Consider the following 20,575-nt stretch of genomic DNA (forward strand, 5'->3'; position numbering starts at 1 on the left):
CCATGAATCCCATTCCCCACATCGCTATTATTGCCAGATGGTGGCTACACCAATCTCTTGGTCCTGTTCGAATTCTACCTTTGCGACCCTTGGAGAACGACTTATACGGGACTGATACGTAAGGGCCACGGTGCCGGGAACCGGACGCTAACAAACCATATCCGGCTTGCCACCGGATGGCTCTTAGTTCCCTATCTCTGGTGTGGTGCGCCCTTCACCATGATAGTACTTCCAGGAGACTACTGCCTTTACTGAACGGGGCAATGCTTGAGCCTTCCGGCGCGCGTCGCGCGGTGGATGGTACTCTTTATCGTGATGATGAAAGAATGAAGAATCTGCAAGAGGTCAGGGTGAGTCTGATCAGTAATGCGCGATAGGGACCTACCGCGCTTTGATCTGGAGATCATATAAGAAGGGTCGCAAGCGCATCCGATTTGGCAGTGATGGCATGCAGTTGTCGCGCTTCTTGTCGGTGTTTGTATACTACTAATAATATAGCACATTCCAGTCGCCAAAGAGCCGGTTTAAACAGAAAACTGTTTATCGAGGCAAGAAGGAGCCGTATGATATCCCACCAAACTGGCGAAATAGTACAACTAAGGTGTGGTCAAGGGCTTCTGATTGGTCTCGTATTCCGTATTCCGTATTGCGTATTGGACCCATCAGCATGGGTAAAGTACTTAAACAGATATAAAACCAACACGAGTTGATCATAAACGTCGTCTCATGTCATTTTGGATTTTCTGTCATTCAATGTTTCGAACATCATTTTATCCAGTTTTGCGAAATCGCATTCTATCGCAGCGCTCAATGGCAACACTTTCACGTACACAGCAAACCCTCCACTTATCAGATGGTCGACAACTAGGCTTTGCAGAATATGGAAGTCCAACTGGAAAACCCATGTTTTACTTCCATGGCTTCCCATCGTCAAGACTTGAAGCACAGCCAATTGATGACATAGCTCAACGATGTGGTATCCGTCTCATTGCCCTCGACAGGCCTGGTTTTGGGCTATCATCACCCAACCCTGACTATCGCATTATCGATTGGCCCGAGGACGTTGCAGAACTTGCCAAAGCAAGAAATATAACTGAATTCTCTGTCTTTGGGCTCTCTGGAGGTGGTCCCTTTGCTTTGGCGTGTGCCTTTGCCCTTCCCAAGCGTACACTCACCAGTGTTGGACTATTTGCTAGTGCACCACCTTGGGAAGCCGGTGTTCAGCATGTGGATTATTCTCGTCGCATTCTGAGATTCTGTGCGATTAATTGCCCGACGTTACTTACGGGAGCGCTGAATGCTCTGAATCATGTTGTTCGATGGCTTGTGTTGTCAGGGCCCGCGATAAAAAGAATCGGAACATGGCTCGATGCGCAAGACGCAAAGGAAAAACCTGGGATCGAAATCACAAAGTCACACGCTGAAAGAGTCGAGGATCTTGTCAACATGCTTCTTGACGAGCCATTCCGTCAAGGTGCTAGCGGAACAGTGCACGAGACCAAACTCCTAACCTCTCAAGACTGGGGGTTCAAACTAGAGGATGTTGACTACGACAATGTTCAGATCTGGCATGGAGTCAAAGATACGAATGCACCTATCGCTATGATCAGGTACATGGCGGAGCATATACCGAACTGTGAGCTGAACGAGTTTGAGGAGGATACGCATTACACCATGTACAAGCACATCGAGCCAGCGCTGCGCAGTTTAATGAAGGCTAAGGAGAACAATTAGAAATGGAAGCAAGATTGGGTAGTCTACGAGGAGAGTAATCTAGACATTACAATAGATTGGGTTAGAATTTTGTCTAATGCGGTGCAGATTGTGACTTTACCTGCTACTTGGACCCTGGCTAGCGCTCCAATGGATAATGGGGCTAAAGTTAACCTTAACCCTTCTAGTCTAAAACATGTTGTGCTTGTTTATCTCCCCATAGATCGTTTTAGACTCAATTCAAAAGTGAAGCAATTCTTGTTCAATACTTGATCTAGTTTATATAGGTAGATGATCTTCCATCGCGTTGAGAAAGTGAGATGTAGCGGGGGAATCCTCGCAAGTTTGTTTTGTCTGTCACAGTACTTTCCTGTCACCCATCAGGACTGTCCACCCGAGACCCTGCATCAACTCCACTGACCCGGTAGTCGGTTTGCCATAATAATAGCGAATGATAATCTTTCCCAAAGAGGACAAGGCCTTCAACTGCGTGTCAACCTGGGACAAAACCTCGTGGAGGGATTGTAAATTGCTGGGGGATTGTTCGACAAGACCAAAGGCATTGCCATTGTGTACGTAAAACTCCAAAGTCTTGAGGTTGCTGCAATAGTCTCGGAGAAGCTCCAAGCTGCGCACCCCATCCTGCTAAAGCGCTAGGACCTCAGGTCGTTCCTGTGCCGCCTCGAGTGCGGGAAAGCTGAGGGAAACGTGGGAGAGCAGATGGGCATGGGTCGATGTGAGCGAGACGAGAAAGGCTTGCAGGATCGAGGTTTCCCGTCGCGTTTTGGTGTCGACAAAGTGGAAATGATTGGAGCTGTAGAAAATCGCATCCGTCTCCTGTTGTTTGTCTTTTCGAAACTGCGCCGGCCAATGCGCTGGCTTGCCGGGAACAAAGAATTCTATCGGTCGGCTTGGTGAGTCCTGGAAGACGAATACTGGACCTGAGGCGACAAGATTTTTGTTGCAAGTCTTCTCACGAGCTTCTGCTGGTACGTCGGAAGAGAGAACATGGTTGGGTGAGCCTAGTCGGGACTCGTCGATTATAGATGCCATGGTTTCTGAAAGAGCCTGCGGCGGTAATAAGCGATGGGAAAGAAGGAGGTGGAGTAGAAAGGGACGGTGCGGGTGCGGGGAGCGTTAGGTGTTACTTTGTACTCCGCAGGACTGGCCGAGTAACACTGCCTGTACGACAATGCCAGCAAGAGACAAAATTAGTAGGTCTGTCTCTGCTACCTGGACCACACTTCTTAGACTACTTTATTTTATACCCCAAGCATCAGTTTGCCAAATGTTTGCTTCGTTGGGTTGAACAAGTTGACGTCACGACCAACACTTTTTAATAAGTCCTGTGACACGGGCCTTTCTTTGTTCTTCCTCTAATGATTGCATAAATGCGCAGAGAACTGCTCTGGTTGACAGATTCTATCTCAACTTTTCAATCACAAACATGTCGTCCAACAGCCTGCCACAGGAAGGCGTTCGGTCTAAACTCCGCCGACGGTTGCATCACTTCCGTCAGTGGAATGAGAGATCTAGCTCTGGGATTTCGGTAGATGCTAGGTCTAGTGCCAGTACCAGTACTAGTGCTAGTGCTATTGCAGATTAGTAGGTCAGACCCGCAGCTCCCCTGAGGGCTTCAGTAACTGAGCTATGCAAACCTATACAGTCCTGGTCCGCTTTATTCAGCCGCCGCTTCCATCTCTGATTCAACCACCCAAATCGTGCCTACACCTCAACCCGATATCGAGGGGGTCATTGGCCCTTCAGACCTTTGGAGCAATGCCCACCGTGAGGCAGTACAGAACATGGGTCAATATGTGGACGTTGCCATTCTTGAGGCAGAGAGCATCCAACAGCTATTCCAAAAAGCTTGAGGGAGTTGACAAAAACGCAACCGAAGAATCCGCATTCCGGAAGGGAACAAGATATTTGACCCCTATAAAGGTTCCATTGGAACATTTCAAGCTGGCGTTAGACCTAACAGCGCCCTTGACTGCCTTTGAACCCGTCACTTCTACTGTTTTTGGCGTTATGAAAGGTGTTACAGCAGTGAGTGTTGCACCAAAGCCCACAGCGGGATCATTCTGCATCTTGAGACTCACTGACCGTATCAAGGTTGCTATTAGCATTTCCACTGCCGACCTTGATTTTGCAAAAAAGGTTGGGAAAATGCTGGAGCAGATTTCCTATATTGACGACTGTGATACACTTGGCGAAAGGGAAGATAGAGCAGATATTCACAGGGTCTGGCCGCTTTGATTCACATTTCCTCCAAGAATACGCTCTCTAATAGCATACAGGCACTCGTATCAGTCTATCAGAAGCTTCTAGAGTTCTATGCGTCAGCCTACGAGTTTCTGATGCAGAGAAGGACCAGGCTAGTTTTGGCCGTGCTGTCAGATGCCGGCACGCTACCAGCTATCGTTAAAGACGTTCTGGAGCAAGCTGGGCATCTCCGAGCAGTTGTGGAGAAAGTCACTTTCGATATTGTTCAAGATATCAAAGCCATGCTTTACAACGAAAAGAGTATGTCACTTTATTTGCAGTTGCAACTCCAGACCTCTTTGCTAATCGAGCCTAGTCTCTCAATGGCTGGGCCATGACAACCTGTCCCAGCAAAGTCGTCACCATGTCGATTTAAAGTCCCTTCGAGCTGATTCAGCTTGCGAATGGCTACTGGAAAAGCCGGAGTTCAAAAGCTGGTATGGATCATTCGATTTCAGCAACTGGTCATCCTTGGAGACACAGGAAGCGGCAAAAGCGTCACGATGAGCTTTCTTATCGATGAGCTTTGTCAGAGAAAACAGCATCAGCTGCCACGACCAATAATTTTACACCACTATTGTCAGAATGACGAAACAGGAAATGCATTATACATATTCTCTTCCTTGATCCTCTCACTCCTCGAACAATGTGAAGGGTTGAAAAAGACATTTTTCGATTGGTATAAGCAAGACCTGCGTACTGGAAACTTTGCGCCTTCGACCGACGTCCATAAGTTAATTTGGTTCTTTCAGAGGACTGTTGAAGAGCTCGATCGGCCGCTCTTCCTACTAATCGATGGCTTTGATGAGTGCGACATTGAATCTCAGAAGGTACTTCTGAAATCACTACAGACTTTGTCACAAAAGACATCGGGATTAAAGGTTGTGCTATCGTCGCGTCCCTGGGGGGACATACTTAATCAGTTGGACGAGTTTCCAAAGATTCACATCAGCTCTGATGCGGAAAGAGACAAGATCATCGCTGAGACGACCGTCGAAATACAACTAGCTTCTCTAGCTCCAGGCGTCAAACAGCTCGTGGTAGAGAGACTTTCGACTCTTGCGCACGGAAGTGCTATATGGACGAAAATGGCAGTTGCAGCTATTGCAGCCGAGGACATCAAGGCACTTGGCAGCATGGATGAGTTTCTAGACAGTATGCCACTACCACGAGAACTCTCGGACCTTTACACCAGACTGTTCAGTCGGTGTGCTGGGAAGGAACCGAGGGTCCAGAATGTGGCGGCTACAGCGTTGGAAATCCTTTGCGCAGCTCGCAGACGGCTAAGCATCCTCGAACTCGCGTGGGCGGTTGCAATGAGTACAGCCCCTCCATGTGTCACGACCGTTGCTGAGCTTGCTCGACGAGTGGATGATCAGCGTGTCATGTCCCTCATTCGACCATTCATTTCTGGCGTCGATTTCAACGATCTCAAGAAACGCCAAGTCATGGTTGTCCACCAGTCAGTAAAGGAATTCGTCTTGAATGGATTGGCGTTGACACGGCCTGGGCTTCAGAATGTGGAAATACTCCCTGTGGGCTCGCCTATTACATCACGGCTGGAGAACATCATCCTCAATGTCTGCGTCCGATACCTGCTTCTCGACGAAATCAATGATGCTCCTTTGTTTTCCGATGAGCAAGTTGCTGTAGAGGAACTGCCTCAAGACGTGGATCTATTTAGCGACGATAATGGCACGGCTGCCTTTACGTCCGATTCTTCATGGGAGAGTTGGGAGGAGGGTATGCCCCGGTATGATCCAGCGGATCGCGGCTTTGGCGAGTTCTTCGTCTACGCATCTTGCCACTGGATGGATCATTTCGGATCTGTTACAGAAGAACCTCTCCCGGATCTAGCAAGTGTTGAAAGATTGTGTCAAGCAAACTCGACTAGGTTGCAAAACTGGACCAGCCAAAGCAGTCGACCAGACTGTGTACTTCAGGCAAGATATGAGTTCGACGGCAGCTTATACGATCCCCTAAGCATCACATCGCTCTACGGATCAGAAGAGGTACTATTGAAGATGCTTGAAACATCCCAATTTGACTCTCCCGAATTCTTGCCCAACACAGCTATGCTTGCTGTTGACCAGGTTCTTCAATGGGGCGATTTAAGCAGACTTCGTATGTTGTTTTTTGGATATGGAACTGCACGATATCTTCAGAATCTTGATTTTTTCCGCCGGATCACCGACTCGTGGTGCTTTTCCAGAAAAATTTACTATCAGAATTGGGATGGTGCGTTTGACATCATCGATGGCATCCCCGATATCTTGGTCAGGGAAGGATGGGGCAATGAGCTCCTCTGCATGGCTGCCAGTCGAGGCTGCCAGCCCATCATTGAACGCTCGATGAAGGTCGCCCAGCAGAGCATTGATCTCAGAACGGAGTTATTCCACGGGACTCAGCGACAGTCAAAAGGCTTACGAGTCCGCCAATCCATTGGCCAAGCCGTCTTGGCTGGTCACGTCCGCATGGAGTCGGCACCAGCACTCCTAGCTCTGAGCACAGCTCACCAGAATGTGCTGTCCACAGAGGTGAGAGGTGTTGCAGATGACGGATCGAATTAACGACGAATTGTGAGAGCATTTCCCGTTTTGCGGTGGAACAGAACTACAAGAAACTGGTTGGAGCTCTTGGGAGGATACGCTGCAGGAAACGGATGTTAGCCCAGCTTTACCTTACTCTTCTTCACTCTCTTTAAAGAACCTTGCGTAGCATGTGAATTGATTGATATACTGAGTTATTTATATGAAAAGACAATGTGTTCTATATACATGTGACATGAGTAAACGTTTAATCAAACCTTGGGTATCAGAAACATTGGTCACTAAGAGGATAAGGGACGAAATTAGTAGATCAGCTTATGCTAACAAGACAGCAGCCTTGAGACTGTTTATTCTTGTACCCTAACATCCAGGAGGCCAACGTAGTCATCGTAACTCACCCAGCTGAATATCAACAGAATTCAAAATGTGTATAAATGCTTTATATATACGCACTCAAACAATGAGCGTTCTACATCAACGGCAATGTACAGACGTTCTAAATACAACCCAAAACATAAACATATATAATGAGAAAGAACAGGGTATCATAATCATGACCCTCTCAGTTACCAGCACCAAGAGAGCTCAAAATCGGCGCAACCTCATCACACAATCCCCACCGTCTTTTCCCCAGTGGTAAAAGAGCATTGAACCTCGCCGTCCATCCATTAACCACACATCTACACAGCGGAATATTATTCACCGCCGCTGTCCCATCAGCCTGTATCCACGTTTCCAGCCTTGCAGTGTTGGTGTTTTGCAGATCTGGCGGATCGACACCGATGTTGATGTGGTTCAGACTAGGAACACACATGCAAACTGATTCACTGAACAAAGTCCACGCCCATACTACCAAAGCGCTCGTGGAGATGGCGAGGTAAGCTGTTGGGTCGATGGATTGCGTCTGAGGAGAGTTGGATTCCAAAGCTGCTTCACAGTCTAGAAGCACCGCTAGGGCGTGGAGCACAGCTTTTCGGCTTTCGGGCGATTTCGTCCAGAGACTTAGTTGGCTGTGAAGCTTTTGCAGCCAAGGACGCACGGTGGGTTCGCGGTCTGTGAGGATAGGTGACGTGTGGGCCTTTGCAACGGAGTTGATCGTCCGCGTGTCAGAGTATAGCTGGAGACTCTGTAGGTGATAAATCATGAAACAATCCGAAGCTAAACACTTGATGTGTACCATGGCAGCGGCTTTTGCCCGCGGAGGCTTATCCTCAAAGTCTCCGATGTACGCCTTGAAGGGAAAGTCGCCCATACCCGCACCGTGAAACGTTTGAAAACACTGGTGCTGTATTCTTTCCACGTCCGCTTTCCACGCTTCTAGCTGCCATCCTAACGATGCTGTAGAATTATGCGTTGAACGGCCTGCTTCGGCGCTTCGTCGCACGATTTGCGCGTGGTTCCATATCGCGGGTGATAGACCGCACAACGCGAGGTGGACGTCTTCCAAGAGTAAAAGAGACTTGGCGGGTGTGTTTGGATTGGCGCAGATTTCCGTGATTTTAAAGTTTGATCTATCGGTTGGTTCAAAGGGAAGACGCTGGAAGAATATGTCTAGACCGAAGGCGTTCCAGAGGGTGAATGTGGCGGGCATTGTGAGGTCGAGTTCTTCTCTGAAGAGGGTTGGGGCTTGGAAGTGGGCTAGGGCGTAGTAGGCGTCTATTTTGTATATCGAGACGATGATTCTGGATATGTTAGAGAGATTCGATTTTTTTCGAGGTGAGGGATATATGTACCTTTTCCATTTCTCGCGGACAGTCATTAGCCATGGGACAAATGTCCCTGGGTAATAGAGTCTTTGTTGTTCTGATGAGCCGTCGCTGTTGAAGAAATCGACTTCTCTCATTGACATGATCATTGTACCACGCAAAAGAGATGCTTTTGCGATTAATCTCTTGTCCTAGTTGCAGTCAGTAGGTGAAACAAAATCACGAAGAGATGTACTGACACCATGGTAAAGGGCAAATATCATTTGGATGGTAGAAGCTTGATATGCTTCTATCGGCCAAGGCTTTTCTGTCTCATGTCGACATATCGTATTTGACTTGTACTCGTCAGTATTACATTTCTCATGAGTGAGTTATGCAAACTTACTATCCATTGTGATAATGTATTCATAATAGTCTCATGCAATTCCATCACCACCTCTCCATACTCATCCGGACTTCTCAGCCAGCAACTTATCATAGCAACAGAGGTCGCGATGACAAAAGAATCCTCCATACCAATGGTATAAGAAGGGGCATGGAGAATAGGCCAGGCCTCATGGATTCGGCCGAAATATTCTCGTGAGTTGGCCTCGATCCATGGATGGTCTGGCGCGGGAACAGTTGTAGGTTCGCCGACGGGTATTTTGCCTGTCCGCACATCGTTCGAGATACGCTTGAAAGCAGCCTTGATTTCATCGGCTGGGGAAATTTGAGACGTGCCAAGAGCTATAGGGGGTGTGATGGAGGAAGGGGTGTTGATTTCGTGGACAGGCACAGGACGAGAGGCTGTTCGGTTAGGATCTTCGACAGGGCTCCTGCTACTCCTGCTGCTGCCTGCTTTAGAAGCATGCTTGTAGGTGCAGCTTATACCTCGCTTGATACACAGGGTACACTTTGTACCACCGTCACACTTTGTTTTGTTAGCGTGGCACGCGTCACAGGCTCGTCCTCGTCGAGGATCGGGCGCTGTGGGCATGTCATGGCGAGCGAGATGACGTCTTAACAAGTCACTAGATAAAAGAGTCAGGGTTGGTGTAAGACGATTGGATAGAGTTGGTAGGGACGTACTTGCGGGTGAAGGAGCGCTGACACATGGGACAGATGAAATTGCGCTCGCCATGTGTGGCTTGGTGTCTCCTCAGATGTTCCTTTCTGATAAAGCTCTTTCCGCAGTGACACACATGGCGTGAAGGGGTCGGTTCTGCAGAGGATCTGTTGGATGTCGATAGGTAATTGGTTAGCTCGTGTATGTGTCTCGGAGATCCCACATAGAGGGCCGAACCTATTATTGGAGTCTGTCGTTGACGTGCCGACTTGATTGTGGGATAGTTCCATGGCTGTGGATATGTTTTAGACATAGACATGCAAAGAACCAACAAACGGTTGTGCTTATGCGTGAGAACAGACCGACCGAGTGGGATTTCTCGGTGTATGGATGGAGAAAAAGGAAGCAAAACAAAGGATGCAGCAAAAGTTACGTACATTTGCTGCATATCAATCATCAATCTTTTTGAGGCTTGACTTGGTAATCGTGAGTGGGATGGCCGATGGGGGAGAGTGGGATACCCATTCGGGGTCCGCGGTTGGGGTAGAGGCTCTAACCAATAGAGACTCTCGATTCAAGGAACAAGGTTTCAAAAGGGGATATTTCTAGTGAGCGAAGACAAGACATGGCCTGTTATCCCACTCGGCTACCCCGTATTAATATCCCGCTTTGTCTGTGCCACACGCAGCCACACTCCCCCAATGTCAAAGTGGCTGAAATCGAGCGGGATTTTCTCTATCCAAGAGTGGGAGTAACTAAGCGAGTGGAGTGAGTGGCAGGCCTGATGGAATGGGATGGGGGTAGAGTTTGAAGTGGAACTCGCATATCGAAATCACAGACTATAGATATAGAAAGGGTCAAAGTCTCTGAATTCTTCATCTCGGAGACTATAACTAAGAGTCAACACCAGTCTCTTGAGACTGTACAAGTTAACGTGTCATCTCGATGCTCTATCACACTATTGGCTGGGGGTACACTGCATGGCAGGCCTCCAAACAGAGATGACCTGGCCCCATTCTAAATTCGGTTCATGACCAGCATTTGGATACCTGCAAGCTATTCCTACATTTTCTACCAAACAGACAAAATGGAAAAAGTCTGGTTCAAGCTACGTCAAACCGATCATTACCCTCCCCCAGAAGATACTATCCTTCTCGGCGACGGAGATGATTTGGAGGCGTCTATATGCCTAGGCCACTATGTTTCAGGTCTTAAAAACCTCGACTTTCCGTTGAACCGTGGCTCCATTCTGCCCTTTCCTCGCCTGATGACCGTTCACAGAAACACTGTTCTCAATTTCTCATGGAATGACAGCACAACACACGCACCAGGAATTACCCTTGCTGCCGGTATACCAGTACTTGCTACCGCTGGAATAACCGTCAAGGCAAGCCTACAAACTGCCTTTATGCAAACCGTTGAAAATCATGAGTCATATGATCGGCTTGACACGTATACGGTCCAGCCAACCGCGAGCTATATCGAAAATTGTCTAGATCGGGAAGAGCTGAAAGCTTATGTGAATGGCAGACCGTTTTGGTCCATGTTCATGATTACAGGCATCAAGGTTGCCCGCACCGGGACAAGAGAAACGAGAGAAGAAAACGCTCTAGTTGTTGACGTTGGCCCACAACTGTAATTTTTACCTTACCAATTGATTGGAAAATATTAACCAATACTCTAATAGGGACGCTTTTGGTCTTGCTAGTTTGACAGCTACTACAAATATCAAGCGGGCTACTTCAAAAAGCGCTTCTGGGAATTACACGAGAGATTTTATCTGGGCTATTCGACTTGCAAAAGTGCACAAGGGGCTTTTGGTGAGGGATTGGTCTGTTGCCGCATATACCAGGCGAGCCACATTTGACGATAAGGAGGGTGATGCAGATGTTGAGAGTGCTCTGCAGAGTGAAGGAATGGACGAGTTTCAGATTATTGATGACAATGACCTGGATGAGGCCATCGTGCTGAACGAACAGTTTATCTCATGACCGCGATACCATTCCCTGGTTTATAAGAAATTACGATTTGAATTCCTACATTCTAGACCAATCTTGAATTCTAAGCTGACAGTTATTGAACTGTAGGCTTGCCTTCACAATTCGCATCAGGATCCCTGGGACAAACCATATGTCCAGTCTGCTTCTGATGCTCCCAAAGCTCTGCCCACTCCTTGAAGACATGAATCGTATCAGGATCATGGTCAAAAGGACAAAAGAATGTTCGTAGACTTTGCCACCGGATATCACAGACGGGGCATATTTCCCCATCGGCAGATCCTCCAACTTCATTACCATCTACTCCCGTCACAGCCGTGTAGTGCTTGTGCGTCATAGCTGCAGTGAGGACCTCCTCCAAAGCCTCCAGAATCTCCAGCCCTATAATTTCTGTAATGGCATCTCGTGCCCTTTCCATCATGAGATCCCAGATATCTTCATCGAGAGCTAGATGTGTCTGATAGCACAGGATGATCATGATCGTGTCTACAAGCACTGCATTAGACACCTCTTGCTCTTTTCCTTGACTGTGCAAAATTTTTCTAAGCTTTTCGACAGCGACGAGTGCCGTGCCAGCACAGAAGTGAAGATGTAGCAACCCTTTCGTCGACTCAGGTAGCTCGAATAGGCCTTGTCCATTCTGGTGCTCAACGGCAACTTCCCAGTTGAGAGGATCAATGGGTTTTGGAGATGGCGACGCAACAATGTTTTTACTACCTTTTCTTCTGTAGGCAGAATCCGGGCGTACTGATACTGGTGAATAGTGTGCTAATACTGTTTGAGAGTATGCTGGTACTGGTAGACAAGGTGCTGCTACTGGATAGCGTGCTGATGTTGATGAACAGCGTGCTAATGAAGGTAGGGGACTGTGCATAGATGCAAACACGGGGGCCTCCGGGGCCTCAGGAATCGACGAGCCTGAAACAGAGCCACGTTTCGTATGCTGGGCGCTATCAGAATCATCGTCTGCAACAGAACCATTACCGCTGTCTAGCTTTATAGCGATAAGAAGTTCGTTGAAGTCGACTCCGTCATACATAGCTTTGTAGTGCTCCACTATACTACTCTGTGTAGTAGTTGCTTGCTTGTCCTGCGCAACAGCCACAAAACTCGTCCACTTGCTGGTGACAGAGTACCTCGTACCGATAGTTTGGCCATTTTGGTCAACGAGGGCTGAGCTAGAGGACTCTCGCTTGACTGCATCTTCCAGATCCATCAGCACAGCCTTGGCTGCCAGTCGATGCATTACTTTATTTCCAGCCGGTACTTCTCTAACTGGGAGCTTATATGTCTTCTTCTTCGTTCCTTCCGTTGTGGTGACAATTGTGATCTCCTTGGGCAGAATGCCACGATCCTTGACGTTTATCAGGAAGAAAACTGAGGTGAACTTAAATGGGTGAAGGGTGACGATGGTGTGAGGAGCCTGGAAGTATGGAACTCGTTGTATATCCGGGATATCACTGTCGAACCCAACGTCCATCAGGCTATTTTGTTCAAAACCATGACCGATATCAATATCGCAATCCCAGCTGTCCGGCTCTAATGCAGACTTGAGAAGTCGGTTCAACCGGCTGTGCCATCTTGAGTTTTGGGTAGTATCAACAATTTCGCCCAAACCACCTCCCAATTCTGCTATACCCTCGATCAGACGATGAGGTACATTGCGACCAATGCCTAGCGCAAAGAACCGGATTTTGTTCTGTAGTTCTTGGCGTGTCTTCCAGACAAATTCCATGGGTTTATCCGCATTCAATTGTCCATCTGTAAGAACGACGATCTGTGTTGAGTTGCTTTCGTCTCGCCGGCGTTGAACTGTAGATTTGAACGCCCGGAGAAGGTCTGTACCGCCCAAGTCTGCATCGATTTGAGAGATATAATCTCTAGCTTCGTTGATACTACCAGGTGAGTGTTTCCTGGACTGTTCCCATATTGCCCTTGTTTCTGAGCCCCAAGAGATGATGTTGAAAGAACACGTCTTGGGAAGACCTGAGATGACTAACAACATTGCTTCCCGTAGCACATCGATCTTCCTCAACCCGTTAAAGCCGCGTGTACGTCCTTGCATCGACCTTGACTGATCAAGCAGAAATAGAATTTCTCCCGAGAATGACTGGGGAATAATAGCATTCCGGAATAAATCATTTGGCCTAATGCTCACCATCATGGCAGCCATGCCCGCATCATCAGGCGGACACAAAATAGCTTGAGACTGCATTTCATGACCCTTTTGCATTTGAATGACAAAGACAAAGTCTTTGTTCATTTTGGCTTGCTCGGAATGGTGTTCCCAGGAATAATATTCCCTGAGGGGCTGCTCTCCATTGCCACTTTGCGGAGCTTCCATCACCTGCGGCCCATCATAGAACACCAAATGACCTGATTCTTCCTGGCAACCATCAGGGTTGATTTTCCCATCGTTAAAAACCTTAATCTTGATATCCAGCCCCTCGCAGACAACTTCTGATGCTGACTGGGACTTGCCATAGCGTGGTGCGATAGATGTTGGAACAACAAATACCACTCCTTCAGTCGATTCGCCTTTCATCATGACTACCTTGAGCTCTTGAACATAAAGGATTTTAATCTCGACTGTTGTTTGAGGAGGGATGTTGCCAAGAGAAGTTTCAAATATTTCCGGTGTTTGTTCTTCGAGAAGTGCAGCTACCTTGACCTGTTCCTGTACTGCTTTCTTGTACTCTTGGCGGGCTTGTTCCTTTGACTTGACGACTCCTCGGAGACGGCGCTCGTCGCCAATTGTACACTCAAAGTCTGTAACAACGGCGCCATCGTACAACGGGAATGTGTGTCGTGCCTCCTCGATTGTAGCTTGCGAAGGGTTGTGGAAGCTCTGTATGAGTGTTGTGTGGGCCAGTGTTCCCTCAATCATGGTAGTTGAGACAACCCTGAGTATAGGGAGACAGACAGTCGCTTTGACCTGTTTTGGGGACACAAAGTCCGCCCTATGTCCATAATTGGAAGATGTTCTGTAGCCTGAATCGCCTATGAAGGTGGAGAACATTGCAATATCCGTAGACTCTTGGTGTTCCGGTATAGGACAGCTGGGAGGGGAAATGTCATTGACAGCGTCCACATCTCTGGTATCGGGAGTCCTCCTTCGAATATTATCGGGCTTTTGCTCTTTGGGACTTAAACTGAATTCATCAGGAGGGAAACGCTGCGGCGCGTCCGGGACTGAGAATAGCACGCCGGAATGAAGGCGTTTGGTAGGAACATGACGACAGGACATGGTAGGATTCGAACTGCCCTACGTATGGTGTTTGGAAAATAGACTTCAGGGAAGATGTTGACTGTGTTAGAGTTGGCTCGTGGACTGAGAAAACTAGATAATCGATGGAACTTATTCTAATCATTGGTTTTCGCCGGGGGACAATTCATCTTTTACTCAGCCGGTCACTAATCTGCCTCACCACTCAGCTGCACCACTTGGCTGCAGATCCTGCCCCCATCATCGACCATTTGGTGAACGGCCTGCGCCTTATTTTACTCCGTATATGCATGTCAGATTTCAACTCCACACCACTCCATATTGATATTGGTATCTGTTGGCTCAGAGAAAACCCTGCGATCGATCCCGTCCCATTATGGTCAGCAAAGCCGAGCTTGGCATGTAACCGCTCAGACTGAAAACGCTTTATATCTCGGCGGCACGACATTTCCCGCGACAAGGTGCGAGAAAAACGGTGCACTTCCATCAGAGTTGCTAGAAAGAGCCACATCATTGACATATCGCAGTTCGAAGGGCTGGCAATGAATACTGACTTCTCCTTGTACGTACCCCTCATGGTATATTTGTAGAGGGTCGCTTAAGCGTTAATCAGGGAAAGTCAATCCGCAACCAGCCAGGCTGAGGTTGAGAAAATGGCCCTCGATGCGCTGGCGCAAAATGTACTGGGTGCGGCAACCCAGATTTTTCCGTCTATTGAGCGTCCCACTACAAATCATGAAGAACTCACGGTGGCAGAACTATCCAATCCATCTTTCAACATCAAAGTTATTTGTCCACGGGCTCGTATCTGTGACACATCGAAGAAGATAAGGAGGGGCGTCAGATTTCATTGTTGTTGTGATGATGCACCACATACGTCCCACCTTCAATACGACTGTAAGTGGTCAAGCCAGATTTGCAAAGGTATCTTGAACTGACGCAGTACTCAGTAAGCCCTATAAAAGGTCTACTTGAAGAAGAGATCGGGTTGGACAGCCTGCCACAATGGAGCATCTTGTTGTTGAGGTCGAACAAGCCAGTCGTAGTGAGACTATTAAATGTTCCACTTCTCTGTAGAAATGACCTTCTACCTCCTTTGTACTTTCAGAGGCTGACAATTCTTAGACCATGGTCGTATCCAACGCCTGGCAGATGAAATTGGAATAGCCTGCATGACCCTTAATGATACGCCTGGCAGCAGTCAACCCATGGCGATGAGTTCAGCGAGTTTGGAGAGTTTCCACACGTGAGTATGACTGTGGTGCGGCTGTTGAGCTTGTTATAGACTACAGACACCTTGTTCATACTCGGACAATGACTAATTCATGATGAAGTAACTGGTGGTTCCCTTCCTCTAAAATACGCACTGTTATGTGTGAATCGGCAGGGATTAAGCGCTCTCTTAACACCCCTTCAAATGTTGTGTTGAAGCACTACAACATATTTACCAACTTTCCTACACGCCAATCTCCGGACAATCCAGCATCAAGGTATCCGTTTCCCGACAGATACTTCCACATTGTACTTAGGAACTCTGTAACTCATACGGATGAAAAGAGTGTTTATGGTAGCTCAAACTCAAATCTACTTCTGTGGACGTTCGCTAATTCAACTTGTCGCAGTTACTACACAAACGCAGATATCCCACGAAAACAATCCGCTTGGTAGGCTCTTTGTGACATTATCAGATGTGCTTCTGGTTCAATATCACAAGCATGGCGAAGAAAGACAAAACTACGATATTCATTTTGGCTTTGATGAGCGCGAAGGTGAGTTTCATATCGTACTTGATCGAGCTTTTGATAACATTATTCATAGTAGCGGAATGCTTTGCCCGCTATTTAAAGGCCGCCCAAATGAAACTGTTCGAGAAGTCCATGCGTGGCCCTTTTTGCGATGAAAAGATCATATATTCCAAGTATGTCAGAATGGAGACAAATCTCAATATAGCTGGACTGATGGAATAAGAGAATCACAGGCTACTACTAGTAACAGAGCGGAAGATCGAATGTCGTTCAGTATATTGTTACGAGATTTGGGCGACTCAAAATATGCTCACCGTGCAGTATTGACTCACAACAATACTAGGCGTTGTGTCTGCTTCGACTGTATGACATCTAATACAGTGATTCATGGGGAGAAAGCATTGTTAACGGATAAATAGTCAACTCCAGAGCGGCTGACGTCGAAAAGCTGGACATACTACAATCTACGATCTCGGTTTGCGATCATGATGCGAATGGCCAACCCTACAGTTCCCAAACGGACTGGGAGACGCTCACTGGGAAAAGGATCGCCAAGCCGACTGGAGGAGTCACTTTCGTCAAAAGGCAAGTATATGCCAATGACTGCTATCCAATTAGCAAGTAGGGAATCGACAATATAAAAAGCTGACAGTTCTTAACAGTGGGCACGAACGTACAGCCAACGACTGGCTAGACGATCTTGACAAGCTATTTAGAGTAATGAAGCCAGACAGGAATGATCGTTATGAAAAGGTCAAGATTGCAGTCATTGACTCGGGTTTGAATGATACAGTGAAGCGCCGTTACATGACTCAAAACGACATTGTGTACAAGGACTTCTGTCATGAGACATGGAACGATTCATGGCATGGGACGTGCTGCGCCAAGATTATTGGGGACATGTATGAAGAAGCAAAATTCTTCATTGCTAGGATCTTTCAGGAGGATCACTCAAATGACAGTGAGGGACCAATCCGAATGGCCACGGTTTGTACAAATACTCACCAACTCTTGGGCTAAGTACAGGTACTGACCAAAACACCTCTCAGGCTATCGATTGGGCTATCAGCAACTGCGTCGATATCATCAGTATCTCTGCTGGATTTCGAGACTACTCAAAGGAGTTGGATGAAGCCGTGACCAGGGCCAAGGCTGCTGGTACACTCGTCGTTGCAGCAGCTGCAAATTGGCAAAACACTGGTACGGTTGCGTTCCCAGCACGACACAATCTTACAACTATGTGTATATACTCGACCAACCTGGGCAACCAGAGCTCAAGCTTCAACCCTGAACCGCGAAGTGATACACCTAACTTTGCTGTCCTGGGTGAGGGGTTCCAGCATCCAGACCAGAAGAGTGACCCGATGAGTGGGACATCAAGTGAGTAACGGATCAAGTCGAAGAAGCTTTATATATACTGACTTTACATTCGTAGTGTCTACTGCTGCTGCTGTAGGACTTGCAGCTAATATTATTGACTTTGCCCGTCAAAGTGACAACAAATCTTACATCTACAGATCACAAGATGTAGGTAAACTCCCCGGCATGTTGTCAATCTTCGATGCCATATCCAAACCTGCCGGATCTCTCAGATACGTAGAGCCATTGAACCTATTGCCTGGGAATAAAGGATACAGCCGTGAAAGAGGTCGACAGAGAGTTAGGGAAATCCTTTCACAGGCAATGGAAAGAGCGAACTAGACCTATAATAGCAAGTGTCAAAAAGAACAAGGTTTCATAGCGAGAGCTAGGTGACACTATCCCACTCGGCTATCCCGCGTTTTTATCCCGCCTGCATGTGGCACGCACCGCCACTTTCCCCAAAGCTGAAGTGGCTGGAGTCAAGTGGGATGCTCATGTAATGCAAAGCTTGTGAATAATGCGTGTCGCCAAGTGGGTTGTTATGCATATCGATACGCCATGTCCATTGATGGTGTCTTTGTCACGATCAATGGTATGATTAAACTGTGTAATGACCTAATACTTCCATGGAAGCACATCATTAATAATGTGACCCTGTGAATTCAAGTATATATATCACAACACCATCGAAGATAATCCAATTCATCACACCATCATCTACTTTACAAACAAGCAACGATTAACACTATCAACTTAAACACCAACTTCACTGAACAATATCAAAATGTCTGCTCTCAAGAACATCGCCATCGCTGGTGCCGCAGGTGATCTCGGCTCAGCTGTCTTCAAAGCCCTCGTCAACTCATCCCAGTTCAACATTACAGTCCTCACCCGCAAGAACTCAACAAGCACTTTCCCCTCTGGCACAAAGGTCATTCAAGTTGACTACGATTCTCTTGACTCTCTCACCGCTGCCCTCCAAGGCCAGGACGCTGTCGTCTCAACAGCCGGTAGTCTCGTCATCCCTAGTCAAACCCTTCTCATTGACGCCGCCATCGCTGCGGGTGTGAAGCGATTCATCCCTTCAGAGTTCGGATCAAACCTCGCTGTTCCCAGCGTGAGGAAGCTTCCCGTCTTTGGTACAAAGGTCGCCATTGAGGATAAACTTATTGATCTTGCCAAGCAAGGCAAGATTAGTTACACCTTTGTTTACAACGGTGCTTTCCTCGATTGGGGCATCAAGCAAAACTTCCTCCTCGACTTTTCCCAGCCTGAGATTACTCTTTGGGACGAAGGCAATGTCGAGTTTAGCACCACCACTCTCGCCAGTGTCGGCGATGCTGTAGTCGGTGTTTTGGCCTATCCCCAGGAGACACAGGACCGTATTGTTTATGTCCAGGACACGGTTCTCACGCAGAAAAAGCTTCTCGCGCTTGCTAAGGAAGTCAGCCCTGAGAAGGAGTTCAAGGTTAAGCATGCTAAGATTGATGATATTACTGCCCAGTCGGATTCCAATGTCGCCAAGGGTATCTATGACTGGGCTACCATGGGAGCTTACTTATATAGAAGTCTCTTTGATGCGAAGAGTCTTCCTAAATATGAGAAGCTTGATAATGAGCTGCTGGGTGTCAAGGGTGTTACCGATGAGCAGATCAAGGAGCTTCTCAAGGCTCACATCCAGTAAAGGGAATGGGAATAAAATAGTTATTAATGGGTTAGGGGTCAACCGCAGTTTAGCACAGGAATTTGTATCGAAATTATTCAATTACCATTTTGCTACTTTTTGTCTTTTGATTGGACTTATTATTGTGGAAAATGCCAAGTGTCCTTCAGAATCCTTTGACCAACATTTGTCAGCTCGACTTAATATCAGCCCGAAGGGCGTGGTGATGACGTTGAAGAAATGCGAGGCACTGCCTCCGCAATACGCTATTAGGTATATAAGGACATGTCTAGAATACCAAACTTTGAGAATCAAGTCAAGCTCGTTAACCTTGATTAACAAAAACCATGGGTTCAACTACCATCATGCCAAAACTAACACTCTATCGAACAAACGGCTCATGCTCTCTCATTCCTCACGCCATTCTTCTTCATTATAAAATCCCATTCACGACAATCCGTCTTAAGCCAGGTCCGAATGGTTACGAAGCTGCAGACGGGAGTTTCACCAATGCCGAATACCGCGCCATACACCCAAGAGGCTACGTCCCCGCCTTGGCCGTTGACAACGAAATTATCACCGAGATGCTGGCTATTCTAAGCTACACATCCTCCCTGATCCCAAACGAGAATCTGATGGGTGTAACGCCGTTCCAGAAGGCCAAGGCAATGGAGTGGTTGGTGTTTCTATCGGGGACTCTGCATGGTCTGGGATATGGGGCTTGGCTACGACCTGGGAGGTTTAGTGATGATATATCAGCTCATGATGGAATTCGTGCGAAAGGAAGGGGGATTATACATGAGTCGTTCAAGAGGATCGACGATGTTTACAGACAGAGTCAATTTGCTGTTGGACAAAATTTGACAGCTGTGGATTTCAATGTCTATGTCTTTGCACGTTGGGCACATGAGGTTGATATTGAGTTGGAAAGAGAGTATCCTTTCTACTATCAACACTTAAAGAGGATTGAGGAACTCGAGGGAGTGAGATACGCAGTCAAGGCAGAGGAGCTGAATTTCGCATTTACATAATATGTTTAGGCCAAATATTTTACTAAAGAAAGGCAAAGGCAGACATTATTTGTAAAATGAATAACAGTCCGTGTTGAAAAGTGTCCTTCGACTGCGCCACAGAATCCTTCACTGCATTTTTAACCCCCTCAGAGAGACGTAAAATGACATTCCACTGCGCCACAGTATCTTGTCTGCTGGGTAGCAGAAAGGTTAACCTCCTAAGTCTTAGGTTACAAAAAGAAATAGCATAAAGACCATAGTCTAAGTCGCATAAGCTGATCTACTAATTTC

General features: G+C 47.2%; 9 protein-coding genes across 9 annotated transcripts; 6 read left to right on the top strand and 3 right to left on the bottom strand.

The window, feature by feature from the left end:
* Positions 1-810: 810 nt before the first annotated feature.
* FPSE_07442 (uncharacterized protein) lies at positions 811-1,734 on the top strand (the record flags this gene model as incomplete). Its single annotated transcript, XM_009260560.1, has 1 exon — positions 811-1,734. The coding sequence occupies one exon, from the start codon at positions 811-813 to the stop codon at positions 1,732-1,734; it is 924 nt and encodes a 307-aa protein (XP_009258835.1).
* A 624-nt stretch (positions 1,735-2,358) lies between these two features.
* On the bottom strand, positions 2,359-2,766 carry FPSE_07443 (uncharacterized protein; the record flags this gene model as incomplete). Its single annotated transcript, XM_009260561.1, has 1 exon — positions 2,359-2,766. One exon carries the CDS (start codon positions 2,764-2,766, stop codon positions 2,359-2,361), a length of 408 nt encoding a protein of 135 aa, XP_009258836.1.
* A 394-nt stretch (positions 2,767-3,160) lies between these two features.
* On the top strand, positions 3,161-6,548 carry FPSE_07444 (uncharacterized protein; the record flags this gene model as incomplete). The annotated part of the gene is made up of 4 exons (XM_009260562.1): positions 3,161-3,227; positions 3,380-3,762; positions 4,014-4,239; positions 4,576-6,548. 4 exons carry the CDS (start codon positions 3,161-3,163, stop codon positions 6,546-6,548), a joined length of 2,649 nt encoding a protein of 882 aa, XP_009258837.1.
* A 541-nt stretch (positions 6,549-7,089) lies between these two features.
* Positions 7,090-9,209, bottom strand: FPSE_07445 (uncharacterized protein; the record flags this gene model as incomplete). Its single annotated transcript, XM_009260563.1, has 4 exons — positions 7,090-8,209; positions 8,261-8,424; positions 8,473-8,568; positions 8,619-9,209. 4 exons carry the CDS (start codon positions 9,207-9,209, stop codon positions 7,090-7,092), a joined length of 1,971 nt encoding a protein of 656 aa, XP_009258838.1.
* A 1,156-nt stretch (positions 9,210-10,365) lies between these two features.
* On the top strand, positions 10,366-11,269 carry FPSE_07446 (uncharacterized protein; the record flags this gene model as incomplete). Its single annotated transcript, XM_009260564.1, has 2 exons — positions 10,366-10,913; positions 10,966-11,269. 2 exons carry the CDS (start codon positions 10,366-10,368, stop codon positions 11,267-11,269), a joined length of 852 nt encoding a protein of 283 aa, XP_009258839.1.
* Positions 11,270-11,351: 82 nt separating this feature from the next.
* Positions 11,352-14,522, bottom strand: FPSE_07447 (uncharacterized protein; the record flags this gene model as incomplete). The annotated part of the gene is made up of 1 exon (XM_009260565.1): positions 11,352-14,522. One exon carries the CDS (start codon positions 14,520-14,522, stop codon positions 11,352-11,354), a length of 3,171 nt encoding a protein of 1,056 aa, XP_009258840.1.
* Positions 14,523-15,506: 984 nt separating this feature from the next.
* Positions 15,507-17,846, top strand: FPSE_07448 (uncharacterized protein; the record flags this gene model as incomplete). Its single annotated transcript, XM_009260566.1, has 11 exons — positions 15,507-15,546; positions 15,627-15,747; positions 15,836-16,022; positions 16,141-16,270; positions 16,320-16,419; positions 16,590-16,609; positions 16,666-16,867; positions 16,909-17,233; positions 17,296-17,626; positions 17,682-17,777; positions 17,839-17,846. 11 exons carry the CDS (start codon positions 15,507-15,509, stop codon positions 17,844-17,846), a joined length of 1,560 nt encoding a protein of 519 aa, XP_009258841.1.
* A 546-nt stretch (positions 17,847-18,392) lies between these two features.
* FPSE_07449 (uncharacterized protein) lies at positions 18,393-19,292 on the top strand (the record flags this gene model as incomplete). The annotated part of the gene is made up of 1 exon (XM_009260567.1): positions 18,393-19,292. The coding sequence occupies one exon, from the start codon at positions 18,393-18,395 to the stop codon at positions 19,290-19,292; it is 900 nt and encodes a 299-aa protein (XP_009258842.1).
* Positions 19,293-19,636: 344 nt separating this feature from the next.
* FPSE_07450 (uncharacterized protein) lies at positions 19,637-20,302 on the top strand (the record flags this gene model as incomplete). The annotated part of the gene is made up of 1 exon (XM_009260568.1): positions 19,637-20,302. One exon carries the CDS (start codon positions 19,637-19,639, stop codon positions 20,300-20,302), a length of 666 nt encoding a protein of 221 aa, XP_009258843.1.
* Between the last annotated feature and the right edge of the window lie 273 nt (positions 20,303-20,575).

Source organism: Fusarium pseudograminearum, chromosome 1 (genome assembly GCF_000303195.2).
Source record: "Fusarium pseudograminearum CS3096 chromosome 1, whole genome shotgun sequence".
Classification (NCBI taxonomy): domain Eukaryota; kingdom Fungi; phylum Ascomycota; class Sordariomycetes; order Hypocreales; family Nectriaceae; genus Fusarium; species Fusarium pseudograminearum.